The sequence below is a fragment of the Anas acuta genome, chromosome 22 (assembly GCF_963932015.1).
Source record: "Anas acuta chromosome 22, bAnaAcu1.1, whole genome shotgun sequence".
Lineage (NCBI taxonomy): Eukaryota > Metazoa > Chordata > Aves > Anseriformes > Anatidae > Anas > Anas acuta.
This window is the reverse complement of record NC_089000.1, coordinates 2,493,247-2,519,262: the sequence shown is the minus strand read 5'-3', so window position 1 is coordinate 2,519,262 and position 26,016 is coordinate 2,493,247. Positions and strand designations below refer to the sequence as shown.

The following is a 26,016-nucleotide window of genomic DNA, read 5'->3' as shown; positions in this document are numbered from 1 at the left end:
CTTTTTTTTTTTTTTTTCTGGCGCTCCCAGGGGAATATTTGAATGACGCCGGGCTGAATTTCGGGCTGCCTCCCCCACCTGCCAGCACAATCACGGCAGAAAGGTGCGGCTGGCAGGCGAAGGCGGCTCCGAGCCTCGTTGGCCTCCAGCTCCGAGCGTGCAAAGAAAACCCAGGGAGGCTGGCACAATGCAAGGCTGGGAGCTGGAATCCCGTTTTTCCCTGGGACATCAACTCTTCATGCAAAATACCCGTTCGTTATTCTTATTAAAACACATCCTGGGTTCAATCTGGGGAAGGCAAAAGGCTGTGATGGATTTGTCCCATGCTGATGGGCAACACTGATGGTGATCGCTCTGCTGGAGCTGCCCTTGATTAATTTTCTGCCAACAACAGCACCTGGTGGAGCAGCTGATGGGTTTTTTGGTCCCTACACATTTGGTTTTTAGCGATGCTTGCTTGGTTTGTCCTGACGCGGGGCAGCAGGGCCCCTGAAACCAGAAACCTCCCTGATGGTGCCTGTGCCAAATCCCCCCAAAAGCCCTGCTGCGGGTGGGGGGAGCAGGCAGAGAGCTCAGCAAGGTGCAGAGCGTCGGGCAGGTTGGTGGTGCCAAGTCCAGATTAATCATCCCGAAATGTGAAGGGGACAAGTTTTGCTCTGTCTCGTGGTGCTTTTTGGAGCTGTGTGCTCCGGCTGCTGCAGCCCCTTGGTGTGAGCTCCTCACGTTTTCTCTTGGATGCGCCGGGTGGGCGGAAATTATCAGCAATTAACGTGCTTCTGATGAGATAGCAAGCCTGACTCGCCCGGACCTGTTCCTTCCCTATAACCTGTTCCCAGCTTATCAGGGAGGCTTGCAGGAGAACGAGCAGGTTTCCAGCACGCAGGGTGATTTGGTTTCGAGGCGCAAAGAGCTGGGGGGGGAACAAAAGCCCACACAGCCCCCCTTGCATCTGCCTCCTGCATCCTTGCAACCTCCAAGTGCAAAAATGACGCTGGGTTTGCAGAGCGGAGATCTGCAGGGAGGGCTGGGCAGTGCCCGGGGCTGGATTTGCAGCTGGGCATCCTCAGAGCACCGGGTACCTCTGAAAATTGTGCTGCCCGAGTGCCCAGACCGCTGCCTGAGCCCCTGGACCGCTGCCTGCTGCATTCAGCGCCTCTCCACACTCTGCCCGTTGTGCTCTGAACCTTTCTCCCCCCTTACAGCAGCCGGTGTGAGGCAGGAGGAGCAGCATTCACGTTTTTCCCTGTTTTTCCCTTGCTGCTTGTTTCAAAGAGGCTTTGTAGATAGCGATCTCCCCTTCATCGCAGCGCTCGCAGCGATAAACTGAGAAGGGCGGAAAGAAAACAAAACAAAGCACCAAACGTACCCAAACTCAGGCTGCCAGGGGTGCACGTTTCCCCCCTGTTTCTGCAGGGGAGCCGTGCAGGTTGGTGCCTGCTCGCTTGGCCCCAAAACCAAGCCTCCCTGCCCCGCTTTGGCACCTGCAGTGGACAGCGATGGGATGAGGATGTGTTTAAGTGGCTAACGACGCTGATAAAGCTGGGATTGACGAAGGCGGCTAAATTCAAAGGGGTTTAGGCACCTAACCAGCTTAGGGGCTTCTGGAAATCCTGCTGAGCTCTTTGTATCTGCTGGAGATGTCCCCCAAGGTGAGTGGTCCCAGTGCTGGGCACATCTCCTGGCACCCCCCCTGCACGGCTGCGGGGTTTGCATGGGTGCAAATGGGGAAATAAATCCTCCTTCCTCCTCCCTCTAGGAGCCCCAGGGTGCCTGTAAGGAAAAATGACTTTTTTTTCTCACTCTTGGCATAGTTCTTTTCCATAATGCTCAGGTATTCGCAATCCCCAACAGCACCTCCCTTCCTCGTGCCTTTTGGCTGGGGTGGCGGCAAAGAAAACCTGCCAGGGAGCAGGAAAAAATAGAAATAAGAATCAAATACAACATTTAGGGGGGGGAAATGAGGTCTTTTAAGCATGCTGTGCACCTTGGCAGGTCCTCTCCTCGTGTGTTCCTTCCCACGTGTATTCAGAGCCTCCTCAGCTGGCAGCTCGGGCGTGCAGCTCCATTTTGCCTGGTTTCTGGGGACCCAGTCCCCAAATCCTCCCCTGGGTCCCACGCTGAGCTCTCCAGCCCCCTCTGGGATTTTTTCAGTTCTCTGTGTGCAGGAACGAGCCTCTCACATGCAGCCCAGCTTCTCCCGGCTCACACCGAGCCGCACAGCCTGCGGGGTTTGTCTCACGGCGGAGAAAATCCTCCTCTTTGCTGCACTTGGCAAGGAGAGGAGCGAGGCAGAGGCACAGATTGTGTTTGCTGCTGGCGGCGCCGTTGCCAGAGGAGGCACAAACCATTGCACACAGCGAGGGAAACTCACTGCGAGGAGTTTCAGAGAGGTCGTGGCGTTCCTCAGACAGGTTTTGGTGTGATCCTGGTTTGGGGCAGCCGATGGTGCTTCGATGAAGTGAACTGAATTTGGCCAAGCTGGGGTTGGATCCCCTCGATCCAACCAGCAGGGCTTTGGGCAGCCAAGGGGATGCTGAGCGGGTGGGTTTTGAGGCTGTGCGTGCACCACTGGGGCTCCTGCGTCCTTTTGGGGCTTGGTACTGTGAGGATGTGGAACATCTTTTGTTCTGTGAGTACCAAGGTCTCCGTCCTTGCAGGGTTTTGGCTGAGGAGGAGCAATTCTGGCTCGCTAAGGGGGTGTTGTGTGGTGGAGGTGGTGCTCAATAATCCCTGTGCTCAATCAGCTCTGGCAAACGCTTCCCTTTTTTTACGAATGCTTACTCTTCCCCCCCCCCTTTTCCCTGCGTCGTGTGTTAAATGAAACCACGGTTTTAATTTCAAATAACTTTAATTAAAACTTCCCTGTATATAAAGCCTCTGTGGTCACTGCTTGACCCTGCTGCCATGGGGCAAGCCCATGCTTTTCCTTTGGCCCCACACCGCTGCTTCCAAACAGGCACTGGTTATTTGGTTTAGAAATAAAAACACTCAATAATTAAATAAATAAAACCTGGGTATCTAAAATTTAGGCTTTTAGTTCACATTTGCATGGAAACAGACCCCGTGGTTCACCGGGGCTGTTGGGGACATTGAGGACCTCTGCCGTGGCACCGTTACGCAGCTGCCTTTAACCAGAATATATAAAAAAGTGTTTTGTGTGTTTAATTTAGAGTTTTACGGACACGTGGCTGCAGATCCTGCTACAAAGCCCTTGAATGGATGTAAAATCTATCAATATCTGGGCGCAGGTGCTTAAAAAGGTAACGAAACGGGGCACGGGGAGGAACACGAGGTGTCCGTGTGGGACCCCTTGGTGGCACGGGAGCTGGTGAGTTTGGGACCGTGGGTGCCAGCGCCCTTTGTTTGGGGGAGAAAATGCAGATTTCTGTGCAACACAACCACCGGGGGGCTTTCCAGTGACTTCTTTTTGGAAAACTTTTTGTTTTCTTTTAATTCGTAAGCTCAGTGCAGAGCTCACCAAGGGTCTGCTCTGCGCTCGCTGAGCTGCTTGGACTGGAGGCACTGGGCAGGCTGGCTTGGTAAGGAGGCTCCTTGCTGACTCCTTGCTCCTCTTTTTTTCCCCAGTAAAAGCGACCCAAGGGCTGCAGGCAGCCCCCGCTATCAGTGCCTTGAGGGATTTGATTATTGTCAGGGATCCACCCGGGCTCATCACTTGTCTTTGCACTTTCTATCTGAATAGCATTAACTCTAATGGAGCGATGCTATTTTTAAAATCCCGTCTAAAATTGCCACTCTGACACAGAAGCAGGCACCGTTTGTGGTGTGTTTCCCTCCTCCCTCGCCTGCAGAAATCGCACCCGGAATTTCGAGACAGATTTTGGAGGTTAAAACTTCCCCGGCGAAGCCCAGATTGTTTCCTTCTCAGTTGTCATTTCGGGACGGTTTTGTTTTCCTTTCAGATGGCATCAAATATTTGTAATCCCGCAGGGACTGCGGCGCGAGGGTGAATCTAACTCCCCAAAAAATAATAAAAATAAATACATGGAAAAGGGCTTTTTTAGCATTTCGGAGCAGCGCGGCTCCCTTGCAGAGCCCCAGTGCCCGTCGCATCGATGTGCTTATAAATAAATAATAACGGAGCCCGATCCTGCCTGCGCTGAGTCGGATGCATTGCATTCTCCCGTCTGTTGATTTTTCCTCCCAAATCCCCGCGTGGCGTTGGCTGTTTCTGTTGTTCTTGGCCTCGTCTCCCCGGTACAACAATATTGGTGCTGGGGAGGTGCCCGGGAGCAGGCTGCCGAGGGCGATGCGAAGGCAGGTGCACGAGGTGAAGCTTTCTGCAAGGAAATAGCAGGAAAAGTTTTATTTTTATTTATATTTTCTTTGCTTGAGTAATGCATCAGGAACACAGGCTTCAATTATTATCCTTGGTCGTGTTTGAGTTGATACGAGTGCGTCTGGAGTGCTTCTTGGGCTCCTTTCTCCTAGGGCTACTCATCGCTGGGCTCGGTTTCCAACCCCAGCTGGTCAAAAATGGTTTGGGAAAAGGGGAGGTGGAGCCGGGAGCCAAAATCCCGATGCTTTGCTTTGAAGGGGAGCATGGAGAACTCTTTTCAGTACCGACAGAGAAGCGTGAACCTTTGAGCAGAAAGCCGGGCTTTTCAGGGGTTGACATCAAATTGAAGCTTTTGGGGGGATAAAAGAAGACCCCAAACCCAACCAGCGCCGCAGGTTTCTGTGCTTCCTTGCACGCTCTCCTTCTCCAGGATGCAATTTTCGCCACCATGCTCTGAGGCTGAGCTCTGTTTTTTTGTGTGTCTTCCGTGGCTTCTGCTGCTCCTTTCTCATTTTATTTTATTTTATTTCGGATTTTCCAAGCCCTGGCCTGGCCTGGTGCAAAGCGCTGATAAGTTTGGCGGAGCTGCTGCCTGCCAGCTCCGAGCAGCGCGACGTGAGCGCCGATTAATAAAAGCCTGTCACTTTTATTAACTTTGCAATCTTGCACGTTACTTAATTCCGGGCAGGCACCAACTGCAGCGCTCAGGGCTTTAAGTGGCTTTTTTTTTTCTGTCTCGGTGCAGGCATACGGACCAGCTGGGCACACCCCAGCACCTCCCTCGCTGTCTTTTCTGAAATAGCCTCGATTTTGGGGAGCTGTCGGGGTTTGGCTCCCCATTTGCAGCTGGCTGCTCCCAATTTGGGGTCACTTTGGTCTTTTCCTGGCACGTGGGGTGTTGTGGTTTCGTTGCAGTCGGATGCGGTGTAAAAGATTGAGCAAATTTGCCAAGATTTGGGGATAGGGGACTGAGCGGGGCTGCCAGCCGGACCTGGGCACGGGAAGGGGCTTTTTGTGCAGATTTGTGCTCGTTTGTGCTCAGGAAAAAGTTTTCAGAAACAGGGCTCTTTCTTTAGGGTTTTTATCGTGGTGCTTTTGAGAATGAAGTCTTCAGGGCTGGACCGGGAGGGGTGTCCATGAAGTGCACTTGGAAGGTGCCCAAATGTTTGTGCCTGACGCTGTCTCCGCCTTTAAGCATGAAGACTTTCAGCTAATGCAACATGGAGAAGGGTTAAAAATAAAACTGCAAAAGCATCCAGAGGAGAGCCGGGCTGTTACGTTGACGTTGGCCCTGGAAGCATTGTGCTGTGTGGGGCTTTTCCCTTGGCTTTTCCTCGCTGCTCCGGCAGTCAGCTCTTTTCAGAGCCATCGTGCCAGGTGCTGTGCTCTCCGTGCTGCAGTGCAGTCGTTTTTATCTTTTCTGTGTTGTCCTCAAAGAATTGTTCTGCCCCCAGCCTGGCGGTCAGGGCCGGTACTGAATGGATGGGAGCTTTTCCTTGAAGAAGGAAAACTGTGGCCAAATTGCCCCCGGCTCTCGGCATCGCTGTTGGGGTGGTGCTGGTCCTGCTCAGCCGTATGAAACTCCAGGTTTGGCACCTTCCGTGGCCATGAAACGGGTAGGAAGGGGAGCGCTGCCAATCCTCTGGGATTTCCCCTTTGGGGTGGAAGGACTGGGATGGAAAAAGCAGCACCAGCATCACCAGCTCGGTGCGCCCTGGCTCCATCACTGCCCAGGGTGCAGGATGCGGCCCCTCGGTCCCCTGCTTCTCTCGCAGGTGCTTTTGTGGCCGTGCTGCTCAACGCAGTGGCGTTGCCAAAGCTGTTTGCCCGAGCCATTAACTCTTGCTTTTAATTATTCAGGTCGCCCCTTGGAAATTTAGTTTTTCAGTGGAGCTCAGAGGCTTTGCAGAGGAGGCTCCAGCCACAGCAGTTCCTCCCCGGAGGAGCCCTGTCTGTGTGCTGCCAGCTAATTGCTTTTCTTCGTTAACCTGTGTCTTCCTCCAGCTGATGAATTGCCTTTGATTGATTTGTAAATATTCTGTGGGTAAGGAACGGGACGAGTGCCTGCTGCACTTGGGTGCTACAGGTCTGCCCTCTGCCAAGGCGTTTGGTTTTATTCTGTCCTGGAGAGGAGAATTTTCCTTGAACTTCGGATTAATTTACCTCTTTTAAGGTTAGTTTGGGGATTTTGTTACAGACGTACAGACTGCACGACTCCTTGCTTGCGAGCTGCACATGTGAATCTACGTTTGCATCCTGTGTTGTTCCTACAAAGCGTTGAAATGGTTCACAGGTGCGTGGCTCCCAGTTAAACGCTGCCCTAAGCCAACCTGGACTGGAGTTGCCGCTGGTTTTGTGCCTCGCAGCCCTGCACGCATCCAGCTCCACACCCGACCACTGTGCCTCACCCCAAATCATAGGGGCTGGTGGTGTAGGGGCTGAAGCTGAAGGGTTGCTTTGAAAAATACAAACAATTTTTAAAAAGGCAGCAACATCTGGTGCGTAAAGATAGCGCCTGAAGTCGAGGTAGGCAGTTGAGGTCGTGCTGCCCACCTTCAGCACTATTAAAATCACACATGCGACCGAGGATGCAAATCATCCAGGTGATTTTAGGAATGGGAGCACGTTTTTTGCACATCTGGACATTATTAACCTCTCGGGGTGGGTGTCCCCATCTGCTAGTCCCCAGCGTGCGGCCGGTCCCCTGCCCTGTGCCGGAGGGGCCGCTGGCCGTGCATGGGCAGCAGTGTGCCCGTCTGAGAAATGGGCGAGGAGCTCCCAAACTCCAGCAGATACTCACAGGAGCTGGGGAGCTGCCGTGCGGCAGCACCTCGATGTACAGGAACTTAATTACGTGCTGCTAATTAGCAGCAGCCCGTCGAGCATGCTGCTGCAGCCGCCGGAGCGGGCGCTTTATCGCGGCTTTGCAGGAGCCGTGCGATTTCGTTGTCATCACGTATGGAAATGTAAGCGCTGCGGCACGGCGCAGGGCAAGGTGTGATGAATAATGGAAAGCCCAGAATAACGCTGAATCTATATTAAGTGTGCTTGCCCCCCCCCCCGCAGCATTTATTTTTAAAAGGAAAATAACAATTCCGAGGGCTTCAGGGCTGCCGGAGAACCTGCGTTTCGCTCCCTGCAGCTGACGCAAAGTTTGTTGCAAAGCTGGGACGAACTTTTTGCCAGTCTGGAGGCCACAGGTTGGTAAGAATCTCCATTACAGAAGCAAATACTGAAAACTCGATAGAGTTGCCCCAAAGTGACCGCCAAGCACAAACGCAGTGTGCTGATGCAGCACAGTGTGTCCCCGTGGGGCGGTGATGTCCTGCCGACATCCATGGCTCGAAAACCTTGCAAGATAAATTCCCAAGAATGCATCATTTTTTATTTCCCCCCCTGCTTTCTGTCTGATTGCTAATTAGGATGGATAATTTCTATTTGTTTTCTTTTTTTTTAACCAAATCCCGTCTATTTTGATCTGTATCATTTTATTTTTGCGGGCCATTATCTCGCTCTCATTACAGCGTTTTAGCATCTGAATGAAAACATCCTAAGGATGCCAGAAGTCGTTAGGCATAAAATTCTGTGACAGCAACCATCATTCTGATGATAAAAAAGAAGGAAAAACAAAAAGAAAAAAGTGTGATGAGTTGAGGAAATGGCACCAAATCAGAGCATCCTTGGGAGTCAGCACCCCAGCATTTGTCCTCCCTGGATGATGTTATTTTTAAGAAGGGGAAAATGAACGTTTATTGATTATCGAGGTCTTGGCCTCCCTAAAAGCTGCCAGAAACAAAAGAGAAAAAAAAAAAAGAGAAAGCTGCTCTGTTTTGCAACATCTCCTCGATGCATTTTTTTATGACGGCGTAATCCAACGGGAAGAGAAACCGAAACCGGAGCTGGGTTTTCCCGTGCCAGCCCTACCTAGATCCACATGCTGAGGCTGGGTTTCATTATCCGCCAGCTGCTGTCGGGTGTTTCGGTGAGATCAGCACTTTTTGGGGTGCCGGTGCTGGCCTTGAAGCACTTTGTGACCCCAGCTTGTTGCTCCTGCTTCTGTTGGAGGTGTTTTTTTTGGGGGAAAGAGGGAGATTTGGCTTAGCCTTGAAGGAATTGGGAGATTTGGTGGTGGTCTCCCAAGGGTGGCTTGCTCCTGCACCCCGGCACGGCTCGAACACTGGTGGATCTCCAACTGGGAAAGCTGGAGGCAGGGGGCACGTGGAGGCAGGAGGCTCCTGGAGGTTGGAGGCTGGAGGCACGGGGCTCGTGGAGGTTGCACAGGGCACGCAGCGATTTTTCCCCGCTGGACACGGGGAGAAAGAGCCCGGCCCCTTGCCTGGAATCTGCGGGAAGTGACTCAATGGACAAAAATCCAGCCTCCGGCTGCTGCTTCCTCCCCTCCCGCAGCAGCTGCCCCGGGGAGACGGGCATGCAGCGAAGGCAGCAGCACCCCGCAGCCACGCAGGGGGGATCTCCACTCGGCGAGGTTTGGCTTTGGGTTTCCCATCGCCTTGCCAGCTGCAGGGTCGTGGCAGGGCAAGGAGGCAATGCCCACAGGGTGGCCGCGTGCAGGGGATGCCATCCAGCGTGCTGCAGCCCCTGCACCGTGCTCCTGGGCTGAGCTTAGATTTGAAGCAGCCTCTCTGAGAGAAATTGAGCCCAAGCTGCCAGCTTGTGCCCGGTGTTGTGCCGTTTCCCGCTGGTGGCATCGCTCGAAGCACTGCGGGTGAGGAACGGGGCTTGGCCCAGCCTGAACCTTCCTCCTGGCTTACTCACGGGCTCCCTGGGTGTGGAGCACCCGCTCCTGGGTGCTCGGGGACTCGGGACACACCCTGACCTGGGGACATCCCCTGCACCTTGCTCCATCCCCTGTCACCTGCCAGCAGCGCCCGCTTGTCCTCGCACCGCTGCCTTCACACAGCGTCAAACGGCCGGGGAAATGCAGCCCCCGGGGGGTCCCGGCTGCCTTTCACCCCCGTGGTCTGGGCATTTTTTGTCCGACCACTTGCACCCATCACGAGGCTGCCCCTCGGGGTTGTGCCTGGATTTCCCTGCAGCCAGCTTTTGCAGCCTTTGTGCAGTTTTTTGGGAGAACCAGGGGATGGGCACCGCGGGCGGCAGCGCTGCCCCAAAACATTCCCAGCCTGCAGCGAGGAGCCGGGCACCGGGAGCACCCCGGGGAGCCTCTACCTGCCCCGCATCCCTCCGGCAAGGTGGGTGAGCAGAGGGAGAAGCCCCACTTTGGGGGTGCATGAAGGCCACGGGGTCACGGCGGGGTGGCACGGGGTGCGGAGGTGAGGGAGGCGCTGCCTCCACGTGCCTCAGTTTCCCCACGCCGGCCGGCTGCGGGGATTGTTTCCGCCGCCTTTCGGTTCCTGGCGGTTCACTCCCGGGCCAGGCCACTCCTCCGGCGTGACATCAGGGCCGGGAGCCGCGGCGGGGAGGCGGTGGCGGCGGCGGTGGCGACGGGGCAGCGGGCGCCATGAAGTCGGAGCAGGAGGAGCGGGCAGCAGCAGCCCCCGGCGCATCGCCACGGCCACGGCGAGGGACGGCGGCAGCGGGCGGCGGGGACGCGCGGGGCAGGATGCGTCCCGGCCTGGCCCCCGTGGGTAAGGGGGCAGGAGGGAGGAGCTCCAACTTACTTTTAACTTCATTTTTTTATAATTTTTTAAAAATATGTTTTATTATTAGTTTTTTCCATGTGTGGAAGGAACAAAAAGCTGCCCGCATGCACGCCCTGCGGGGCGCGCGGACGCTTACAGGGTGTCACCGCGGTGCCACCGAGGTCACGGCCCCGCTGCTCCCAAACCCCCCCCGCCTTCCCCTCCCAGCCCTGTGTGTGTCGGGATTTCAGCTCGTCCCGAGGCGCTCAGCCTTCTGCTCCCCCTGACAAATGTATTTTGGGGAGGTTTAGGGGTGCCTGGTAACTTTGCGGGTTGGTTCTCCCCCAATTTACTGCCCGTTGGGATGCACCGAGAGGGGGAACGCTGCCGGTCCCTGCGGTGCTTGGAGGGTTTGGGGTGAACCTGGCTCAGGTACCCAAAAATGCAGCTCCAAACCAGAGCTGCTCAGCTCTCCGGACTGGTGGGGTGCTTGGTCGGGGATGAGCTGGACACATCCCTGGGGCTTAAATCCTGATTTTTTGTCTAATAATTGCTCTTCAGCCTGTGATCCCTGTGTCCTAGGAAACAGATGTGTGTGTGTGTGTCTGTATGGAGAGATGTTTTTATAAGTTTATTATATTCACACACAACTATAAAACCCCTGGGCCGGGGCTGTGCAGGAGGCAGGAGGGGCCAAGTTTCGCCCCGTGCCCTCTGTGGGCATGGACCTGAGGGTAAAAAATGGTGAAAACGGCAAAAATGGCAAAAAAGCAGCTCCTGTCCGTGGTAGGAACCGCGCCACCGTAAACCCCGCTGCAAGAAAACCCATTGCAGCCCTTTTTAATAGATGTTCTCTGATGGCAAAGGCGTGTGCGTAGCGGTGGTGTCGGCTGAGTTACGCGGGGAAAAAAATCTTCTAAGGGGATGTTCTGAAATTGGTGCCTGGTACGGGGCCAGGAAAAGGTTCCCTGGCCTGGGGATCCGCTCCAGAGCAGCCAGAGATGGGATTTGCAGGAGCTGGAGGGGAAAGCTCAGCTCCGAATGCTGTGCGGAGGTATTCGCTGCAGATGCTTCAAAAAATTAGAAAAAGGAATAATTCAAGGAAAAAAAATCTATTATTTACATTGTCTGTTAACGCTAATCAGTGCTCAAAGCATAAAGGATGTAGGATCCGGCAGTGTCAGGGAAGTTTAATGCTATCAACTAAAATATAATTAACAGGCAATTATTTCGGTGTGAATGGTAGTTTTCATCAATTAGTCTGGGAAATGTCTAAATTGCATTAATTTCACAAGCTGCCCGTTTTGTGGCAGCTCTGAAAGCTGCGGGGCTGGAGGAGGGAGGGGAGCTCCCGCCGGTTACTGCGGCGCCCCGTTAGGAGGCAGGGCACAAAACCACCCCAAAAAATTTAAAAAAAAGGCTGAAAGCAAAAGAAGGAGAAGGCAAAAAATAAGAAAAAAGGCAGAGGAAAGTGCGTTGCGGCAGCTTTTTGCACAAGGACTTTTGCAAGGGGTGGGATTTGTGCGTGGGGGCTGCCGCCCCAAATCCACCTTGCAGATGCTGTGGGGAGGTGAGCATCACTGCGAGCCCCAACTCCAAAACCCGAGCACCTTTGGGTTGAATATGAGCGGGTTTGGGTTAAAAGAGCAACCACGGCTTTGCACTAGCAGCGGCAGGGCTGGGGCTGGAGCCGTGGATTCTGTTTTTTTAGGTCATTTTTGCGCAATTCCAGAATCCCCCCAGGGCTGCAGGGTGTAGGGGCTGAGTCGAGGTTCCCAGTAATTATTGGCCTTATTTTCCCCGTTACTGGGATTTCCCAAGGAGGTCGCTCAGCTGGGAAGCGGCACCTTTTGGGGCCCGGGGCGTTGCTTTAGGTGCTGAGGCCTCGAGGTCCTGCTTTGTCCTCTCCTAACCCCGAGCTGCAGCATCCCTCACACCTTGTCACCCTCTTAATACACTCTATATTTTTTTCCTTAAGCATTTTCTTAAGGAGACTTGATGAGAGGAGAAATTCTGGCTTCTTTCCCCCCAAAAAAAAACTTTAAAAACCTTTCTGGGATCAGCGTGGCGGGTTCTTGCCTTTAAACCCGCCTCTGGCTTCAGCAGCGGAGGCAGCCCCAGGAGGCAGGGAGGAGGACGAGACTTCTCCAGGGGTTGGAGCAGCTCCTGGCGTGTCTGGTGCTGTTTGAGCAGAGCGAGATGTTGGGATTTTTCCCCTCGAAACTTGGATTTTTGGGCTGTGCTTCTCCCCATGGGTATATATTAGTAATACAGAGCCGGTGTCTGTTGTGAAACGTCCTCACCGTGGTTCAGGCTCGTTCCCTCAAACCAATCCAAGCTCAGTAGAAAAATCAGCTCTTTAACAGTAAAATATATTTTTTAAAGTTTTTAAAAAGTTAGAAAATCGATTAAATAGTTTCCAAATAAAATCAAAAAGCAAGGGAAGTTACGCGGCGTGCACGAGAGCAGCTCAGTGAAGCCCACGTGTGCTCCACGGGTTCGGTCTCGTGTATTTGTTGCACTCGTTGGCCCTGCTGCTGGTTGTGGGTCTTAATTTTAATTTCTGCAAAAGTTTTCACCTCTGTCTGCGGGGCTGTGGTCGCGTGAGGATGTCTTGGGCACCAAAGCAACCCCAGTTGGGAATTACGGCACTGGGGGGACCCAAGGTGGCCGCGGTGCGCTCCCTGCCCTGCCCTGTGCGCCCTGCTCTGCGGTTAATCATTTGCCAGGGAACTGCCAACCGTGGCTCCCAGGACAAGAAAAAAGCCAAACCGAAGGTGAAAATGAATCAGGGGAGGGAAAAAAGGAATTAAAAGCGATCGGTGGGTTTGTGGGGTTGCCTGAGCGAGCCTCGTGCCCAGGGTGGCAAGACTGCAGGGTCGGTCGTGCAAGCAAAATGGGATTTTGGGGGGATTTTGGGGAGGCGAGCGACTTGCTGCAGGTCCTCGCCAGCACCCACGTGCATCCTACTCCTGTGTCCTGTCCCCTCTGTGCCTCTCCTCGCCCGCCGACGTGCAACGAAGGCGCTCGGTGGCACGGTCTCAGAAACACACCCCTGGAGCACACCCTGCGCGCCCCCAGTCTGGGCCCTGCCCCTCGCGTTTTCCCCGGTTTCCTGCACGCCGGAGGCCAAAACTCAGGATTTCTCCGGCCCCCTGGGAAACGGGAACATGGGCAGAGCTGAGCCAAGCTCCTCGGACGCGTATTTATTCAAGCTTTTTGCAAGGATTTCAAGAAAGCACTTTGGACTTTAATGAAATCCCCAGCCCGGAGCTCGAATGTTCCTCGTTAGTGACTTTATTGCTAAATAATTTACAGAACGAGGCCTTGCCAGTTTTCATAAGGGAAGCATTTCAAGTATGCAAACCAGATTTTATGCCTTTCCAGAGCAGCTGCTGGCTCGGGCACCGAAGGGACCCGGGCACCACATCGGGGTGCAGCAGTCCCAGGGGCTCGCCCCAGCCCTGGCCCTGGGCAATTTGGGTTTTTCCTCCAGTTTTTCCTCCACCTTTCAGGAGGGTGGGAAGCAGCCACACAGGTAGGGGTCACTCAGTGCATTTCTGCTAGAAATAAACTAAAAAATAATAATAATAATAATAATCAAATAGATTTTGTGCCAGCGTGGCTGAGAGGTGGCATGGAAAGGACCGAAACACAGCTGAGTGCAGAGAGAACATCGATTTATTTTTTTTAGATTGATACAAGTTTTTATATTTATATATATATAATATTTATAATCTAAATCTTTTTTTCCCCAGGACCTGTACCATGCATGCTGGGGTTTCTTTTTAGCACAGGCTTTGAGTTTCAGGCTGCTGCCATGGTTTGGGGAGCCACGGTGCAGTTATTCAGCACCAGCCCCAAGCACGCTGCTGTCCTGGGGGAAAGCAGGCAGAAATGGCCATTTACGCTATTGCTGGTAGTTGCTTCACCCAGGGGAGGTTTTTTTGCTTATGTGGAAGGACAAATCAAGTTAATTTTCTTTTTCAAAGAAGGTGGTGGAGCAACAGGATGAGGAAAAGCACAGGCAGGCTGCTCGTGTGCTCGAAGCGAATGGGTTTGGATGGCAACATCTGGCTGCAGTGGGCCAGGGAGAGGATGGGAAGGGGAAAAGGGGGCTGTGGGTACAGCATGGAGGTGAGAGAAAAGCACCTGAATGTGGGCTGGGACGTGCCGAGGAGCTCACAAGAACAGCTGCTTCGCTGGGTGTAAATCTGGGGAGCATCGCGTGGAAGCAGCGCCTTCCCCTTCCCAGCCCCAGAGCAGGTGTTGGGTTTTCCTAAACGCATCCCGAGCACTGGGCAATGCTGCAGAGCTCCTTGGCCACCCAAGCACCCGTCCCTGTGAGACAACTGCAGCTCCAGCAGCTCCTGCTCCTGTGCTCTGAACTTTTTGGTGCACCTCGGGAATTACCTGGGTTTCAGGTTTTTCAGGTGGTTTGGATGGGGAGAAGCTTCTTGATTTTTCTTACTATTTATTGTTGCTTGGGCGGTTGGACTGATGATCTCGGAGGTCTTTTCCAACCTAAATGATCCTCTGACCTCTTGTTAATTAACTTATTTCCCACTCTGTGTTGCTGGTTATTGCTGTGTCGTGTGACTTGTTGCTGCTACCCGTGAGTGGGTCCTGAGCGGGCGGCGCTGACGTGCCCGCGTTGTTTTCCCTCTCCCCCAGCGCTGCTGCGAGAAGAGGTGGCCCAGCTGCAGGAGGAGGTCCACCTGCTCCGGCAAATGAAGGAGATGCTGTCGAAAGACCTGGAGGAGACGCACGGCACCAAGTCCCCCGAGGTGCTCTCGGCCACCGAGCTCAAGGTGCAGCTGGCACAGAAGGAGCAGGAGCTGGCGCGCGCCAAGGAGGCTCTGCAGGGTAAGGGCTGCCCCAACGGGGCTTTTTTCCAGGTGTCTTGGAACCCCAGAGCATCACCGCGAGTTAGTTAATGAGGGAAGGAGAAGGCATCCCTCGTATTTGGGTGAGGTGGTGCAAGGGGGGGTGTTGGATACAAGGGGTGCTCCCTGAGCATCCTCGCGCTGCCCCACCGGCGAGGGCAGCGGGTTGGGGAATAGGGAGCACGCAGTGCTCGTGGCATTGCAAAGCTCTGCTGCTAAATGTAGAGGAAAACCAAGCTGAAATGCAGCTGGAAAATGTTGCGGGATGGGCTTGGTTCAGATCTGAGGTCCTTGGACCCTTTCAGAGGGGAGCAGCAGGGCTCCTGGTGATGCACGTGTGCTTCGTGCGTCCTCCCGCGGGGAGAGCTCGCTGCGCACCCCAGTGATGGGTTGTGCAGGGCAAAACCTCACGGCGCAGGTTTTCCTCCCCAGAAAACCTCTTCCTGCTGAATAAACTGGAAAGGAATACAGGCAGGGTGATATGGGACCAAGGGTGGGGGCACTGCACGGGGCTGGGGCTGGGAGTAGGATTTGGGGGGCTGGGAATCACCCCTGGCCCGTCTGCTTTCTTGTGTCATTGCTCTTTGGGGATGTGCAAATAAAGGAATTGGCCCTTTTTAGAAATTTCTGCCCTGTTACGGGGCTTGGAGATGTTTCTTTCTGTTTGACCAGGCAGTTTTTTTTCCATGCAAAATCAGGTGTCAGGGCAGAGAAATCTGAAGTCTTGGAGGATTGATAGTTCTGCACAAAAAAATAAAAATGTGAAGTGCTGCCGGGTGTGCGTGAGCAAGGAGCTTTCCCCCACTCCGCTGGCTCAGTCTCCAGCAGCAGGAAATGCTCTGGGTTTCCAACCCCACACTCGGGGAAAAAAATCTTCATTAGAGAAGCCTCAGTCCAGGCAGAAGTGCTGATAAATGCAAAAATATGCAAAAGCAGGATGGATTCAAGACTGTTTGGAAAAAAAAAAAAAGTCATTTAAGAGGGTTGTACACGCTTCTGCAGAGGACAGTGCAGAAAAAAAGATGAGATTGGCTTGAGAATCAGGGGTGTTTAAGGAATATATATATATATTTTATTGGGCTTTTACTGGCCTGCTGGGATTTGTTTTCCAGGACTTCCTGCAGGTGGGATGGGTGGGATGGGGGGGCCTCGGCGGTGGAACAAGAAGTGGTTTTAAACCAGTGCTGCTTCCCTCCCCTCACACACTGGAAAGCTTCCCCCTCGCTTGGAGAAGCTGCTGGTGCTGGATCCGTCCCCACGAGCTGAGCAGAAACTTTATTTCCTTCCTGCGGAGAGAAACGCGGCGAGAAATAGAAGGGAAAAAAAGGCAGAAACTCCAAAAAAACGCATCCGCCGGCCTCGCCAACTGGGGATCCGATGGCTGCGGGTTCAGGAGCTGCTGCAAACCTCTCCAGGCTTCCCCATGGCTCAGGATCCAGGCAGAGGGCCTCTGAGGCCACAGCCTCCTCCCGGGTGGCCACGTCAGTAGCGGGGAAGTGCCGGGGAAGCGATAGGGAAATCCGTGCCGGCGGCTGGCGGCGCGCCGGGAAGTGCCGGGCAGGCGGCAGGAGGGAAGGGGAGGCTCCAGCCTCTGCAGCCCTCCAGCAGCTCCACAAGGGTTTGGTTTCGCCGTGGAGAGGACTGGATGAAGCCACCTTGGTGCTGAGATGCGTCCCCCCAGCACAGAGCCCTTCCTGCAGGGAGCAGATCTGTATTTATAGGTGCAGGACGGGCTGGGTCTGACACGGCACAGGATGTGCTGGAGCGGCTCAGACCGGGGTTTTGTTTTATCGCTCCTTCCTCTGGGCTAATTCCATCGCTTGCACCTTTTTTTTTTTTTCTCCAATGTCCAAGAAGAAATCCTCTCGTGCTGCGTCACGTCCTCCTCTCCTCCTCCGGCAACGTGAACAGGCACAAACCCGGCACAGCGTCCCCTCCATGGGGGGTTTGCAGCCTGGTGGCCTCCATCCCGCTCTGAGCCCTGTCCCCCGGTGGCACAGAGCTGCTGCAAAACCCCTCTGTGTTCTCCTTCAGGGAGGTAACAAAGAAATTGGGGACAGGGCCCCCAGAGGTGCTGTGAGCCCAAATTTCATTCCGGAGCGAGGGGCGGCGCTGCCAGCCCTGCGCGGGGTCGCCCGATTTTATGGCTTGGTCACGGTGACAACATTGAATTTCACGGTCGGGATGGGGAAACAGGAGAAATGAAGTGAATGTCAACGCGACAGGATGGCGTTGCGTGTCCCTCCTGTGCAGGGCTGCTCGTTTTTTCCTCCGTTATCACGTTCCCGAGGTACCAAACCCAAATCATCAGCCGAAGACTCTCCAAGCAAACCTGGGCTAGGTGATGCCACCACCACCCGGCTCGTCGTCTCTCCATCCAAGATCAGAATTTTAACGTTGAAAGGGAACGTGCTATTTATTAACAACCATCGTTTTAGGAGGGGAAATGTCTCTTTTTAGCATGTGTTGGCTAAATTCCATCCCAAAGAGGCCAGAAAGGGACCCGCAGGGTGGCGGCACCATCGCAGCCGCGTCAGTTTTGGCCGTGCCGTGCCGGGCAGGTTGGGCGTCGGAGGAAGAAGCTACAGGCACCAAGCTGCACACAGAGGGTGACAGGGGTGGGATTTTTGGCTGGACGGGCTCTGCCCAAAAACGCGATGCCTGCATGACTGGAGGATGTGCTGTGAGAGCCCGACCCATCCCCCTGGGGCTGCCCTGCGTAATGAGCTGGGCTCGTTTGCCGAGGAGGTACGGAGCTGCTGGCAGCCCGGCTCGCTTTTGCATAACTTTCTATTTATCTCCTGCCTCTTTCGATTAATTTCCTATCAGCTGCGCTGGGAATGAAGTTCTCAAACGCCCGATAAATCTTTTTTTAAGCTTAGGAGCTCATCGGCTCTGGAGGAGGGCGAGCAGTGCTAATAGGAGTGGAAAATAAAAGAGTTTATTTTAGCAAATCTCTCAAATATGATCTGAAACGGGCACACTCGCTGTGCCGCTGCAGCTTGGCAGACCCCAGCAGAGAGGTGTTCGACCAGAAACCTTTTCCAGCTCTTTTTCCCCGTTGCTTTTGGAGGGGCAGGGCAGGAGCAGCAGGACACCCACGGCGAGCACCCATGGGCTTCAGGTTAGCTCTGCCCAGCAAATATCAAACCTCGAGAGACTGCGTATTTGTCTCCTCGTAATACTTCTGAATGTTTTTTATTGTTTTCTTGGGTTTGTTGGTGGGTGCAGGGGTTGAAGAGTTTCCCATAAACCTTTAAGGACTCGGAGTGTTCCCAGGAATGGAAGCAGGCCGTGTGCTGTGGGTGCCGGCCGGTGGGGCTGAAAATGCTGCTGGTGGGGTCGGGTAAATCAAGAAAAACCCACGCGTGGGGATGGGGCTGCAGCGTGGTTGCAGCAGCCTCGGCTGCTGGCAAACTCAAGGAGCAGCAGCACCTCCTTGCAAAGGCACCTGGAGAGGATTTTGCTGGTGTTTCGCGTGTGCCTGTGCAGCCTCTGGCTGTTTTTTGGGTGACGTCTGTGTTTGTTTGGGTTTATTTTTATTTTGTTTTTATACAAAAGGACACCTTGCAAAGCTCGCCTGCTTGCGACGCAGCGAGGGCGATGACCGCTGCAGGGTCGAAGGGTGTTTAATAACTTCCTGCTCTCTCAGGGCCGAAAGGCACGCGGAGCCTTTTTTTTTTTATTGCTTTCCACTCGGTGTTGGAGCCCGACTGCTCAGCCCTTGGGGTGGGGAGGGCTGGGGCTGCAGCAGGAACCTGGGCTTCTGCTGCGGTACCGAGGCATTAGCCAGGAAGTGTTTTTCTGGGCTAACCCCTGACACTGCAGCACCCATTTCGCTCCCAAATCTTTCCTGGGCGCCCCGTGGTGCTTTTGGGGCAGGGTTTGGAGCACGTGCTGCAAGGACAAAGCACCAAAATGATCACAGCCCCAGCAGTTTTTAAGCACTTTGGGGAGCGGTTCTCCAGCAGAGCTGGACTTTGCTGCCGTCCTTAAACTCCTGAATGATGCGATGCCAGACCTGGGCATGAATTTACCGTGCCCGCAAAGCTGGCGCTGAGCACCCTGCCCCAAATCACTCCGTTTTGGGGTCGGAGGAGCTGGTAGGGGCAGGGTGTGAAGGATTCGCTCTGCTCGGCGCATCCCATGCAGAGCAGGCTGCCAGGGGTGGGTGCTTCACCAGCCTTTGGTGTCCTCCAAAACCCTCTGCTTCGGGGCTTGCTGCTGCTGGCCGGGAAGCCCCAGCACTGCTCCCCGTGCTGGTTTTTGGCGAGGCAGAGGGGTTTTGGCGAGATGTGGGGAGGGATCTGGGGGTGCTCCCCAGGGTCACCGCTTCACCGCTGGGTCCTGGCGAAGCGGAGGTGCTGGAGGGGGAACCCCAGTGGCTGTTTCACCCCAGTGGCTGCTTTTACCCCCGTTTTCTCTCCCCCCAGCCATGAAAGCCGACCGCAAGCGCTTGAAAGCCGAGAAGACGGACCTGGTGAGCCAGATGCAGCAGCTCTACGCCACGCTGGAGAGCCGCGAGGAGCAGCTCCGCGACTTCATCCGCAACTACGAGCAGCACCGGAAAGTGAGGCCGGGCACCAGCGTGAGGCTGTTGGGTTTTCTTTCATCGTATTGGGGGAAAAATGCAGCAAAATGGGGCTCGGCCCCTTGCGAGCAACTCCCCTGCTGCAGTCCAGCCCCTGCAGCAGGGGAATGGTGAAGAAGGGGAGGAGGATTTATCGCTTATCAGTGATAAACGAAGGAGGCCAGAGATTGTAATTAGCTGAGCTGGCTTGGAAGGCTCAGTTGGGGTTTTTTTGGGGGTTTTGCTTTTATTCAGTCCTTTTCTGCTGGCTGGAAACCGAAGGCAGCTCGTTTCCGAGGACATGCTTTACGTGGGGCCCATAAGGTTAGGAGCTTGTCGACCGCACAACCCATAGCACGTTGCTCGGTTATAAATAGCATTTTTCTGGATGTTTTATGGACAGAAAGCTGGGGGGTGTAGGCACAGTTTCCTGTTGTGCTCGTGGTTTGCCTGCCTGGAGCTGTCCACCAGCGCGAGCGAGCGTGGGAACCCGGCTCGGGCGGCTATTCTGGGCTTTTTTCCATGCAAAGGGAGAAATTTTTCTATTTTTGAAGGCTGGTGCCAAAGGAACAGCACTCGCAGCCAGCTTGGGGTAGGCCGGGGAGAGCCAGAGGGACATTTTTCCCTTTCTGTGAGAAATCCCGTGCAATTCCCAACGCAAAGGGGCACTGCAGGGAAAGCAAGTAGTTGCGTCGAGGTGCTGGTGGAGGTCTTCAGCTTTTGGGCACGGTGCAGGCATCCGGATTTGGGGAGCAGGCATCTGGTTTGGGGGCACGGGTTCGCCAGTGCCTGTGGGGGAGAGCTGGGGGGGTCTCTTTTGGCTGCTCCCCCCATCCTGACGGCTTCCCCGGCTTGCTGCAGGAGAGCGAGGACGCAGTGAAAGCCCTGGCGAAGGAGAAGGACCTGCTGGAGAGGGAGAAGTGGGAGCTGCGGCGGCAAGCCAAGGAGGCGACGGACCACGCCAGCGCCCTGCGCTCCCAGCTCGACCTGAAAGACAACCGCATGAAGGAGCTGGAGGCCGAGCTGGCCATGGTGAGCTCAGCCCCTGCACCCACATCACCCACCCATGCCCTGGCGTGGCCGTGAGCCCGAGCTGCAGAAGCATCCAAGGGTCGGCCCCATGCACTGCTGCGGGCTCTTGGCTCAGCAGATTGAGAGCTTGGAGACCCTGGGGAGTTTTGATTTGCTGCAGTATTTTTCATTTTTTGAATTTTCTGCCGTATTTTCATGTGCTGCAGTGTTGCAGGGGGGTGTGTTATAGACCACCGTGAGTATCGGGGATAAACGTTGGCCCCAGCGCTGTGCCAATTGCACGTAGCATTGACTGCAGTCACTGCATTGTGGCAACGCTAGGAGAAAAAAGAAAAAAAACATGGATGGAAAAGAGCTGGGAAAAGAGCTGGGGGTGTCCTTGCTGCAGGGATTTGGCCGTTCACCTGCAAAGGGCAGGGTGGGTTTTACACCGCACGTTGCTGCCGCTCCTGCAGCTCCAGGAAATGTCCCTATTTTTCTCCCCCCCCCTCCCTGCTGTGTCCTCCCCAGGCCAAGCAGTCCCTGGCCACGCTGACCAAGGACGTCCCCAAGCGCCACTCCTTGGCCATGCCGGGCGAGACGGTGCTGAACGGCAACCAGGAGTGGGTGCTGCAGGCAGACCTGCCACTGACAGCCGCCATCCGGCAGAGCCAGCAGACCCTCTACCACTCCCACCCCCAGCACTCGGCCGACCGGCAAGGTGAGACCCCAAGACCTGGGCACTCAAATTCGGAGGGGTTTTGGCGTGAAATTTGCAGCGGGAGCAGCCTGGTGAGCCCTGCACGGCTGTGGCTGCCTTGGTTAGGGTGGAAATCTGCTCGCCATATAAGTATCGGCAGTCGCATCCAGAGTTTGGCACAGTGGGCATGGTTGGCATTTGGGTTTTGCAGAGGTTTGAGTTTCCTACAGGCTTAGGTTCCCCACGGGTTTGGGTTTTTACAGGTTTGGGTTTTGCACAGCAAGCTGGGGTTTTGCAGGGGGGATGCTGGGGTTTTGAATGGGACCTGAGCTTTCACACGGGTGGTGCTGGGGTTTTGCACGAGGGGGCAGCTTTCACGTGGGCTCTGGGCTTTTGCACGGGGAGCTGGAGGTCGCACAGAGGCAGCTCCGTGCCTGAGCTCTGCCTCCCTCCTGGGGGGGTGCTGCTGACCCCCTGCTGCCTCCCCTACCCCGCAGCGGTCCGGGTGAGCCCCTGCCACTCCCGGCAGCCGTCCATCATCTCCGACGCCTCGGCGGCAGAAGGCGACCGCTCGTCCACGCCGAGCGACATCAACTCGCCCCGGCATCGGACGCACTCGCTCTGCAACGTAAGTCTGGGGGGGCAGCAGGTGGGGGGTGTCCCTGCGGGGTCCCCCTGCTGCGTTCGTGCTGTTTCAATGCCCTCCGTCCCCTTCTGCTGCAGGGGGACAGCCCCGGACCGGTACAGAAGAACTTGCACAACCCCATTGTACAGGTAGGGCACCGAAAACCCCTGTGCCAAAAAGCCCCGGAGCCCTGCACTGGGGGGTGGTTGGGGTGGGGGTGCTTGGAGGCAGCGATTTCACACCGCCTGCTTTGGGGTTTAAAAAATAAAAATAATTAAAAAAAAAAACTGTTGGGAATGTTAAGTCTGGGCTGTCCCAGACTGCAGTGATCTGTCCCCAAACCCAGCTGAGGTGCCGGCTGTGCTCTGAGCCCACCACAGCCTCCGTTTCGGTGAGGCACAGCCTAGGTCACATTATGTTATATATTTTACCCCAAAAAGCTGGGATATTCACACAAGAGCTGTAAGCAGAGCCTTGCTCTGGCCGTCCCTGTGTAGCAAGGATTGTTTAGGAAGCCGATTCCTCGGGGTGGGGAGCAACATTGCCCCATGACTTCAGATGCCGCATTTCAGGAGCTCTTCTTGGGGTCTGCACCTCGTTATTCCTTGGGACCAGCACCTTTTTGGGGACCTGGACTACTCAGCCCGGGCGGGGAGGGGTGCTGGCACCTCCAGAGCTTGCTTTAAGCCCCAAGAGGGCTTAAAAGAGAAACCCAATTTGCCACGGGCAGGGGGATCAGCGCCAAACTCAGAACCAAACCCCCAAAAGATCCCAGCTCAGCGCTGCCTTCCCTCAGCTCACCGCTCATTTTCCCTACACCCTGTTCCCTTTGCAGTCTCTGGAAGACCTGGAGGACCAAAAACGGAAAAAGAAGAAGGAGAAAATGGGCTTCGGCTCCATCTCGCGGGTGTTCGCCCGGGGCAAGCAACGCAAGTCCCTCGACCCTGGGCTCTTCGACGGCACGGCCCCCGACTACTACATCGAGGAGGATGCGGACTGGTGACCCCGAGCGCCGCTGTGCATCCCCCCCAACCCTGCGTGTGCATCCCCCTGCTGTCGTGTTGTAATTTCGTTCCCCCTTTTATTCCATTTTTTTGGGGGGTTGTTATTTTATTTTTGCATTCCAGTAACTCTTCCTTCTTCGTCCGTCGCTTCGTTTTTTTTGTCGTTTTGGGATTTTTTTTTTATTTTTTTCGTTTTCTCCCCTCCTTCTTTTGATGAAACTTGAAACTTGAAGGACTGCTGCGTGTCTGTAAATAACGGGAATCTCGTGCACTTTGTGCTTGTGACGTCTCTTGTCCGAAACCGCTGTTTTCCGGAGCCTCTGGAACCCGCCTTGGAGAGGGGGACCCCGCCGTCTTAAGAGACCTTAAAAAAGAAAGGAAGAAAAAGAAAAAAAAGCCACCAAAATCACGTTCGCCGTGACGTCCCCCTGGCCAAAATCCGAGGAGGCAGCACCCGGGCTCGTCGTAACGCCTGCCGGTCTGGAATAAGTGTTTTCCCTTTCCTTGTGTTGTTTTAATTTATTTGCACAAACCCAGAGAGGAGCTATTCTAACTAAATTATTGCAGAAATTTTGGGGGGGTTTTATATTTTTCCATGTTGGTGGGGGAGGGCTGGGGGAGGAGGAAGGGGCTCTTTGTACTGTACTGTCCTGGGGCGCTGCCCGCGGGCGGGAGGATGTGGATGGGGACCGGGGACCGGCGCGGTCGGACGGCCGCGAGCATCCTCGTCCCGGCTGCGAGAGCACTTAACGCCTTGGAAAAAAAAAAAGGACAAAAAAAAAAAATACACACAAAAAAACGCAACCTCAACGTTTTCTGGGAAATCAGGCTTCTCCCTGCTGTGTTTTTCCCGGATTTGGGGTGCTCGCCCTTCGCTGGAATTAAAACTGGGGGGAAGCGCTGCGAGCTCGGAGCCGGGGGCAGGCGGCGTGGGGCAGCACCGGGTTTTGGGGCATTATTGTCGCCGGGGCGCTGGGTACGGCCACGGAGCTCACGCTCCGAAATCCGCTTAAAACGCCCCAAAATCACCCCACCAGCAGCCGCTTCCCCCCCACACACACCACTAACACGCGCCGCGCTCTGCTTACGGCAAGTACCTTACGCTTTAACGCTTACGATATAATTTGAAGCTCTTAAAAAATGTATGAAGATTATTTAATAACGCTGCGATCGTGTCATTGTTTTTCTTAATTTCGGTAGCGCCCGCCCTGTGTCGAAGGGGATATTTTGGCTCACAGCCCAGGAGCCGACCTGCGGCCGCCCTCGTGCTCCGCGCTCCCTCTATCGTGATGATGCTGGGGGGGCCGCGGCGGTGCTGGGGGTGGGCCCGGTGGCCTCTGTCCCTGCAGAAAAAGATTTTTTATACATTTGTCCTTTTTTTTGTTGTTGTTTTGTTTCGTTTTTGTTCTTTTTTCTCTTCCCTCTTTGCATTTTTCTAATTTAAACTCTCACCCAACAAACCGGACGAGCAATCTCCTTGTTATCAAGTAGTTTCCTTTGCATTTCAGCTTTTTTTTTTTTTTTTTGTAAATTAGGAAATAATTCTTAAAAAAAATAAAAAAAATGACTAAGAGGATGATTTATTTAAAAGAGAACTTCGAGAAATAGCATATGGATTATGGGTAACATTAGATTTAACTTTTTTCCCCCCGTGAGTGGGGAAGAATCCTTGAAGGCATGGATGCAAATATAAAAAAAAATAATAAAAAAAATATAAAAAATCTAAATAAAGCTTATTTTAAAGTACGGAGGAGCTCCCTGTGGTGTAATTCCTCGCTGACCTGCCTGTGCCAGGCAGAGGCTGGGGGCTGATGTGGTGGAGGGAGGGCCCTGGGGTGATGGGGGGGCTGCGAACGGGTGATGGGACCCGTAAGGTGGTTCTCCAGCTCTGTTAACTAACACGGTAATGGGGTGTTAATTGGGAATAAAACCATATTGAGGTATACCTATGAGCAGATAAGCTTTGGGGTGGGCGTGTCTGGCACCCCAGCCATGAGGCCGTCCCCATCCCGCTTTGGATTTGGCCTCGATGCCAAACAGGAGGAAAACGGGTTCTCTTCTGGTTGTTTTCCGCCCCAAATCTGGAGGGATTTGGGGTCGGGTTGTGCAAGTGAAGGGTGAAGTTGGGACCTCGTATTGCCCCGTATTTTGCCAGCGTTGGGTGCCTGCGGGCTTTTGGGGCTGGAGGATGGAAAGCATCGGAATGGCAAAAGAGCTGCTGGGCCATAATAAAAGCTTTTTGGGGCTCGGTCCCTGGCTTTGGTGGCTTGTGCCAGCCCCCAGCCACAGCCTGAGCGCTTCAAGCAATTGAAAGAAGGAAAAAAAAAAAAAAAAAAGGCATTTGCTGCCAGCTGGCTCTCCAGCTCTGTTAACTAACACGGTAATGGGGTGTTAATTGGGAATAAAACCCATTACTGAGGTGTACCTATAAGCAGATAAGCCCAGCACAGACCAGGGCTGAGGCTGCCACACGCGGAGCTCTTTCCCTCAAATATTTGTTGATGTCCTTAACCTGCAGCCCTGCAGCGGGGCCAAAGCCAAGCCACGGCCCTAAAAACCTGCGGTGTCAGCGGCAGCGTGTCCCTGTCCTTGTTGCTCCCAGGATTTTGGGGGTCTGGGGATTTTGGGGGGCTTGTCAGAGCAGGAAGCCGACTTGGAAAAGGTGACCTGAAGGGTTAAGGCTGCAACAGAAAATCCCAAAGCTGCGTTTTCCCTGCTTTGGGGAGGGCACTGGGGGCTGCAGGAGGCTTCCTTCCCCTGCTGCATTTTGCTGCGTCCTCGCTGCGTTCCTGCTGCGATGCTGCCATCGTGTGAGCAGCCCCGAGCTGCAGCCCAGCACCCTGCTGCCACGTCCCTGCGTCATGGGAGCCGTGCACCAAATCCCCACCGAAATCTGGCCGTGGCTGCCCTGCACCCAGGAGCTTGAAAATCAGAAATCCCCTGAGGACGCGGGACATCGCCAGGCCCCGCTGCTTTATGGGGTGTGTGAGCCGGCGGTGCTGGCGCCGTTTCTGTGTTTGCCCAGCTCTGTGCAGAGCCCTCGATAAGCAGCAGGTCGGAGAGATGCCAGCCAGGACGTGGAGGTGAGAGCTGGGCGGGTTTCCTGCAATTCCCTGCAGCTCCGCAGCTCCCTGTGCCTCGTGCTGTGGGCAGCAAGGAGCAGAGGCAGTTTTTGGGATGGTCACGATCTGTGGGTGCTGGGGACACTGCTGGTGGCATCTCCCCGGGTGCTGCCTCTGAGGCTGCTGGGCTTCGTTTGGGGTCTCTGATGCAGGAAAAAAAAATCCAAATTTGTAAGCTTCTGCCCTTTTAGCACCGCT

At 54.6% G+C, this 26,016-nt stretch overlaps 1 protein-coding gene across 3 annotated transcripts in view; it reads left to right on the top strand.

Annotated features, from left to right (window-relative positions):
- KAZN (kazrin, periplakin interacting protein) overlaps positions 1-24,444 on the top strand; it is a 179,168-nt gene extending 154,724 nt beyond the window's left edge. Inside the window, exons 1-8 of one of the 3 annotated variants that reach the window (XM_068658261.1) lie at positions 9,491-9,510; positions 14,575-14,766; positions 19,220-19,356; positions 20,218-20,388; positions 20,899-21,088; positions 21,565-21,695; positions 21,791-21,841; positions 22,528-24,444. In XM_068658261.1, the coding sequence (XP_068514362.1) occupies positions 14,631-14,766; positions 19,220-19,356; positions 20,218-20,388; positions 20,899-21,088; positions 21,565-21,695; positions 21,791-21,841; positions 22,528-22,695 (984 nt within the window). In that variant the 5' untranslated portion in view covers positions 9,491-9,510; positions 14,575-14,630 and the 3' untranslated portion in view covers positions 22,696-24,444. Of the gene's footprint in view, positions 1-9,490; positions 9,511-9,620; positions 9,907-14,574; positions 14,767-19,219; positions 19,357-20,217; positions 20,389-20,898; positions 21,089-21,564; positions 21,696-21,790; positions 21,842-22,527 lie in introns of those variants that run through there. The other 2 variants (XM_068658262.1, XM_068658260.1) reach the window with 2 other exon arrangements.
- Positions 24,445-26,016: the final 1,572 nt, after the last annotated feature.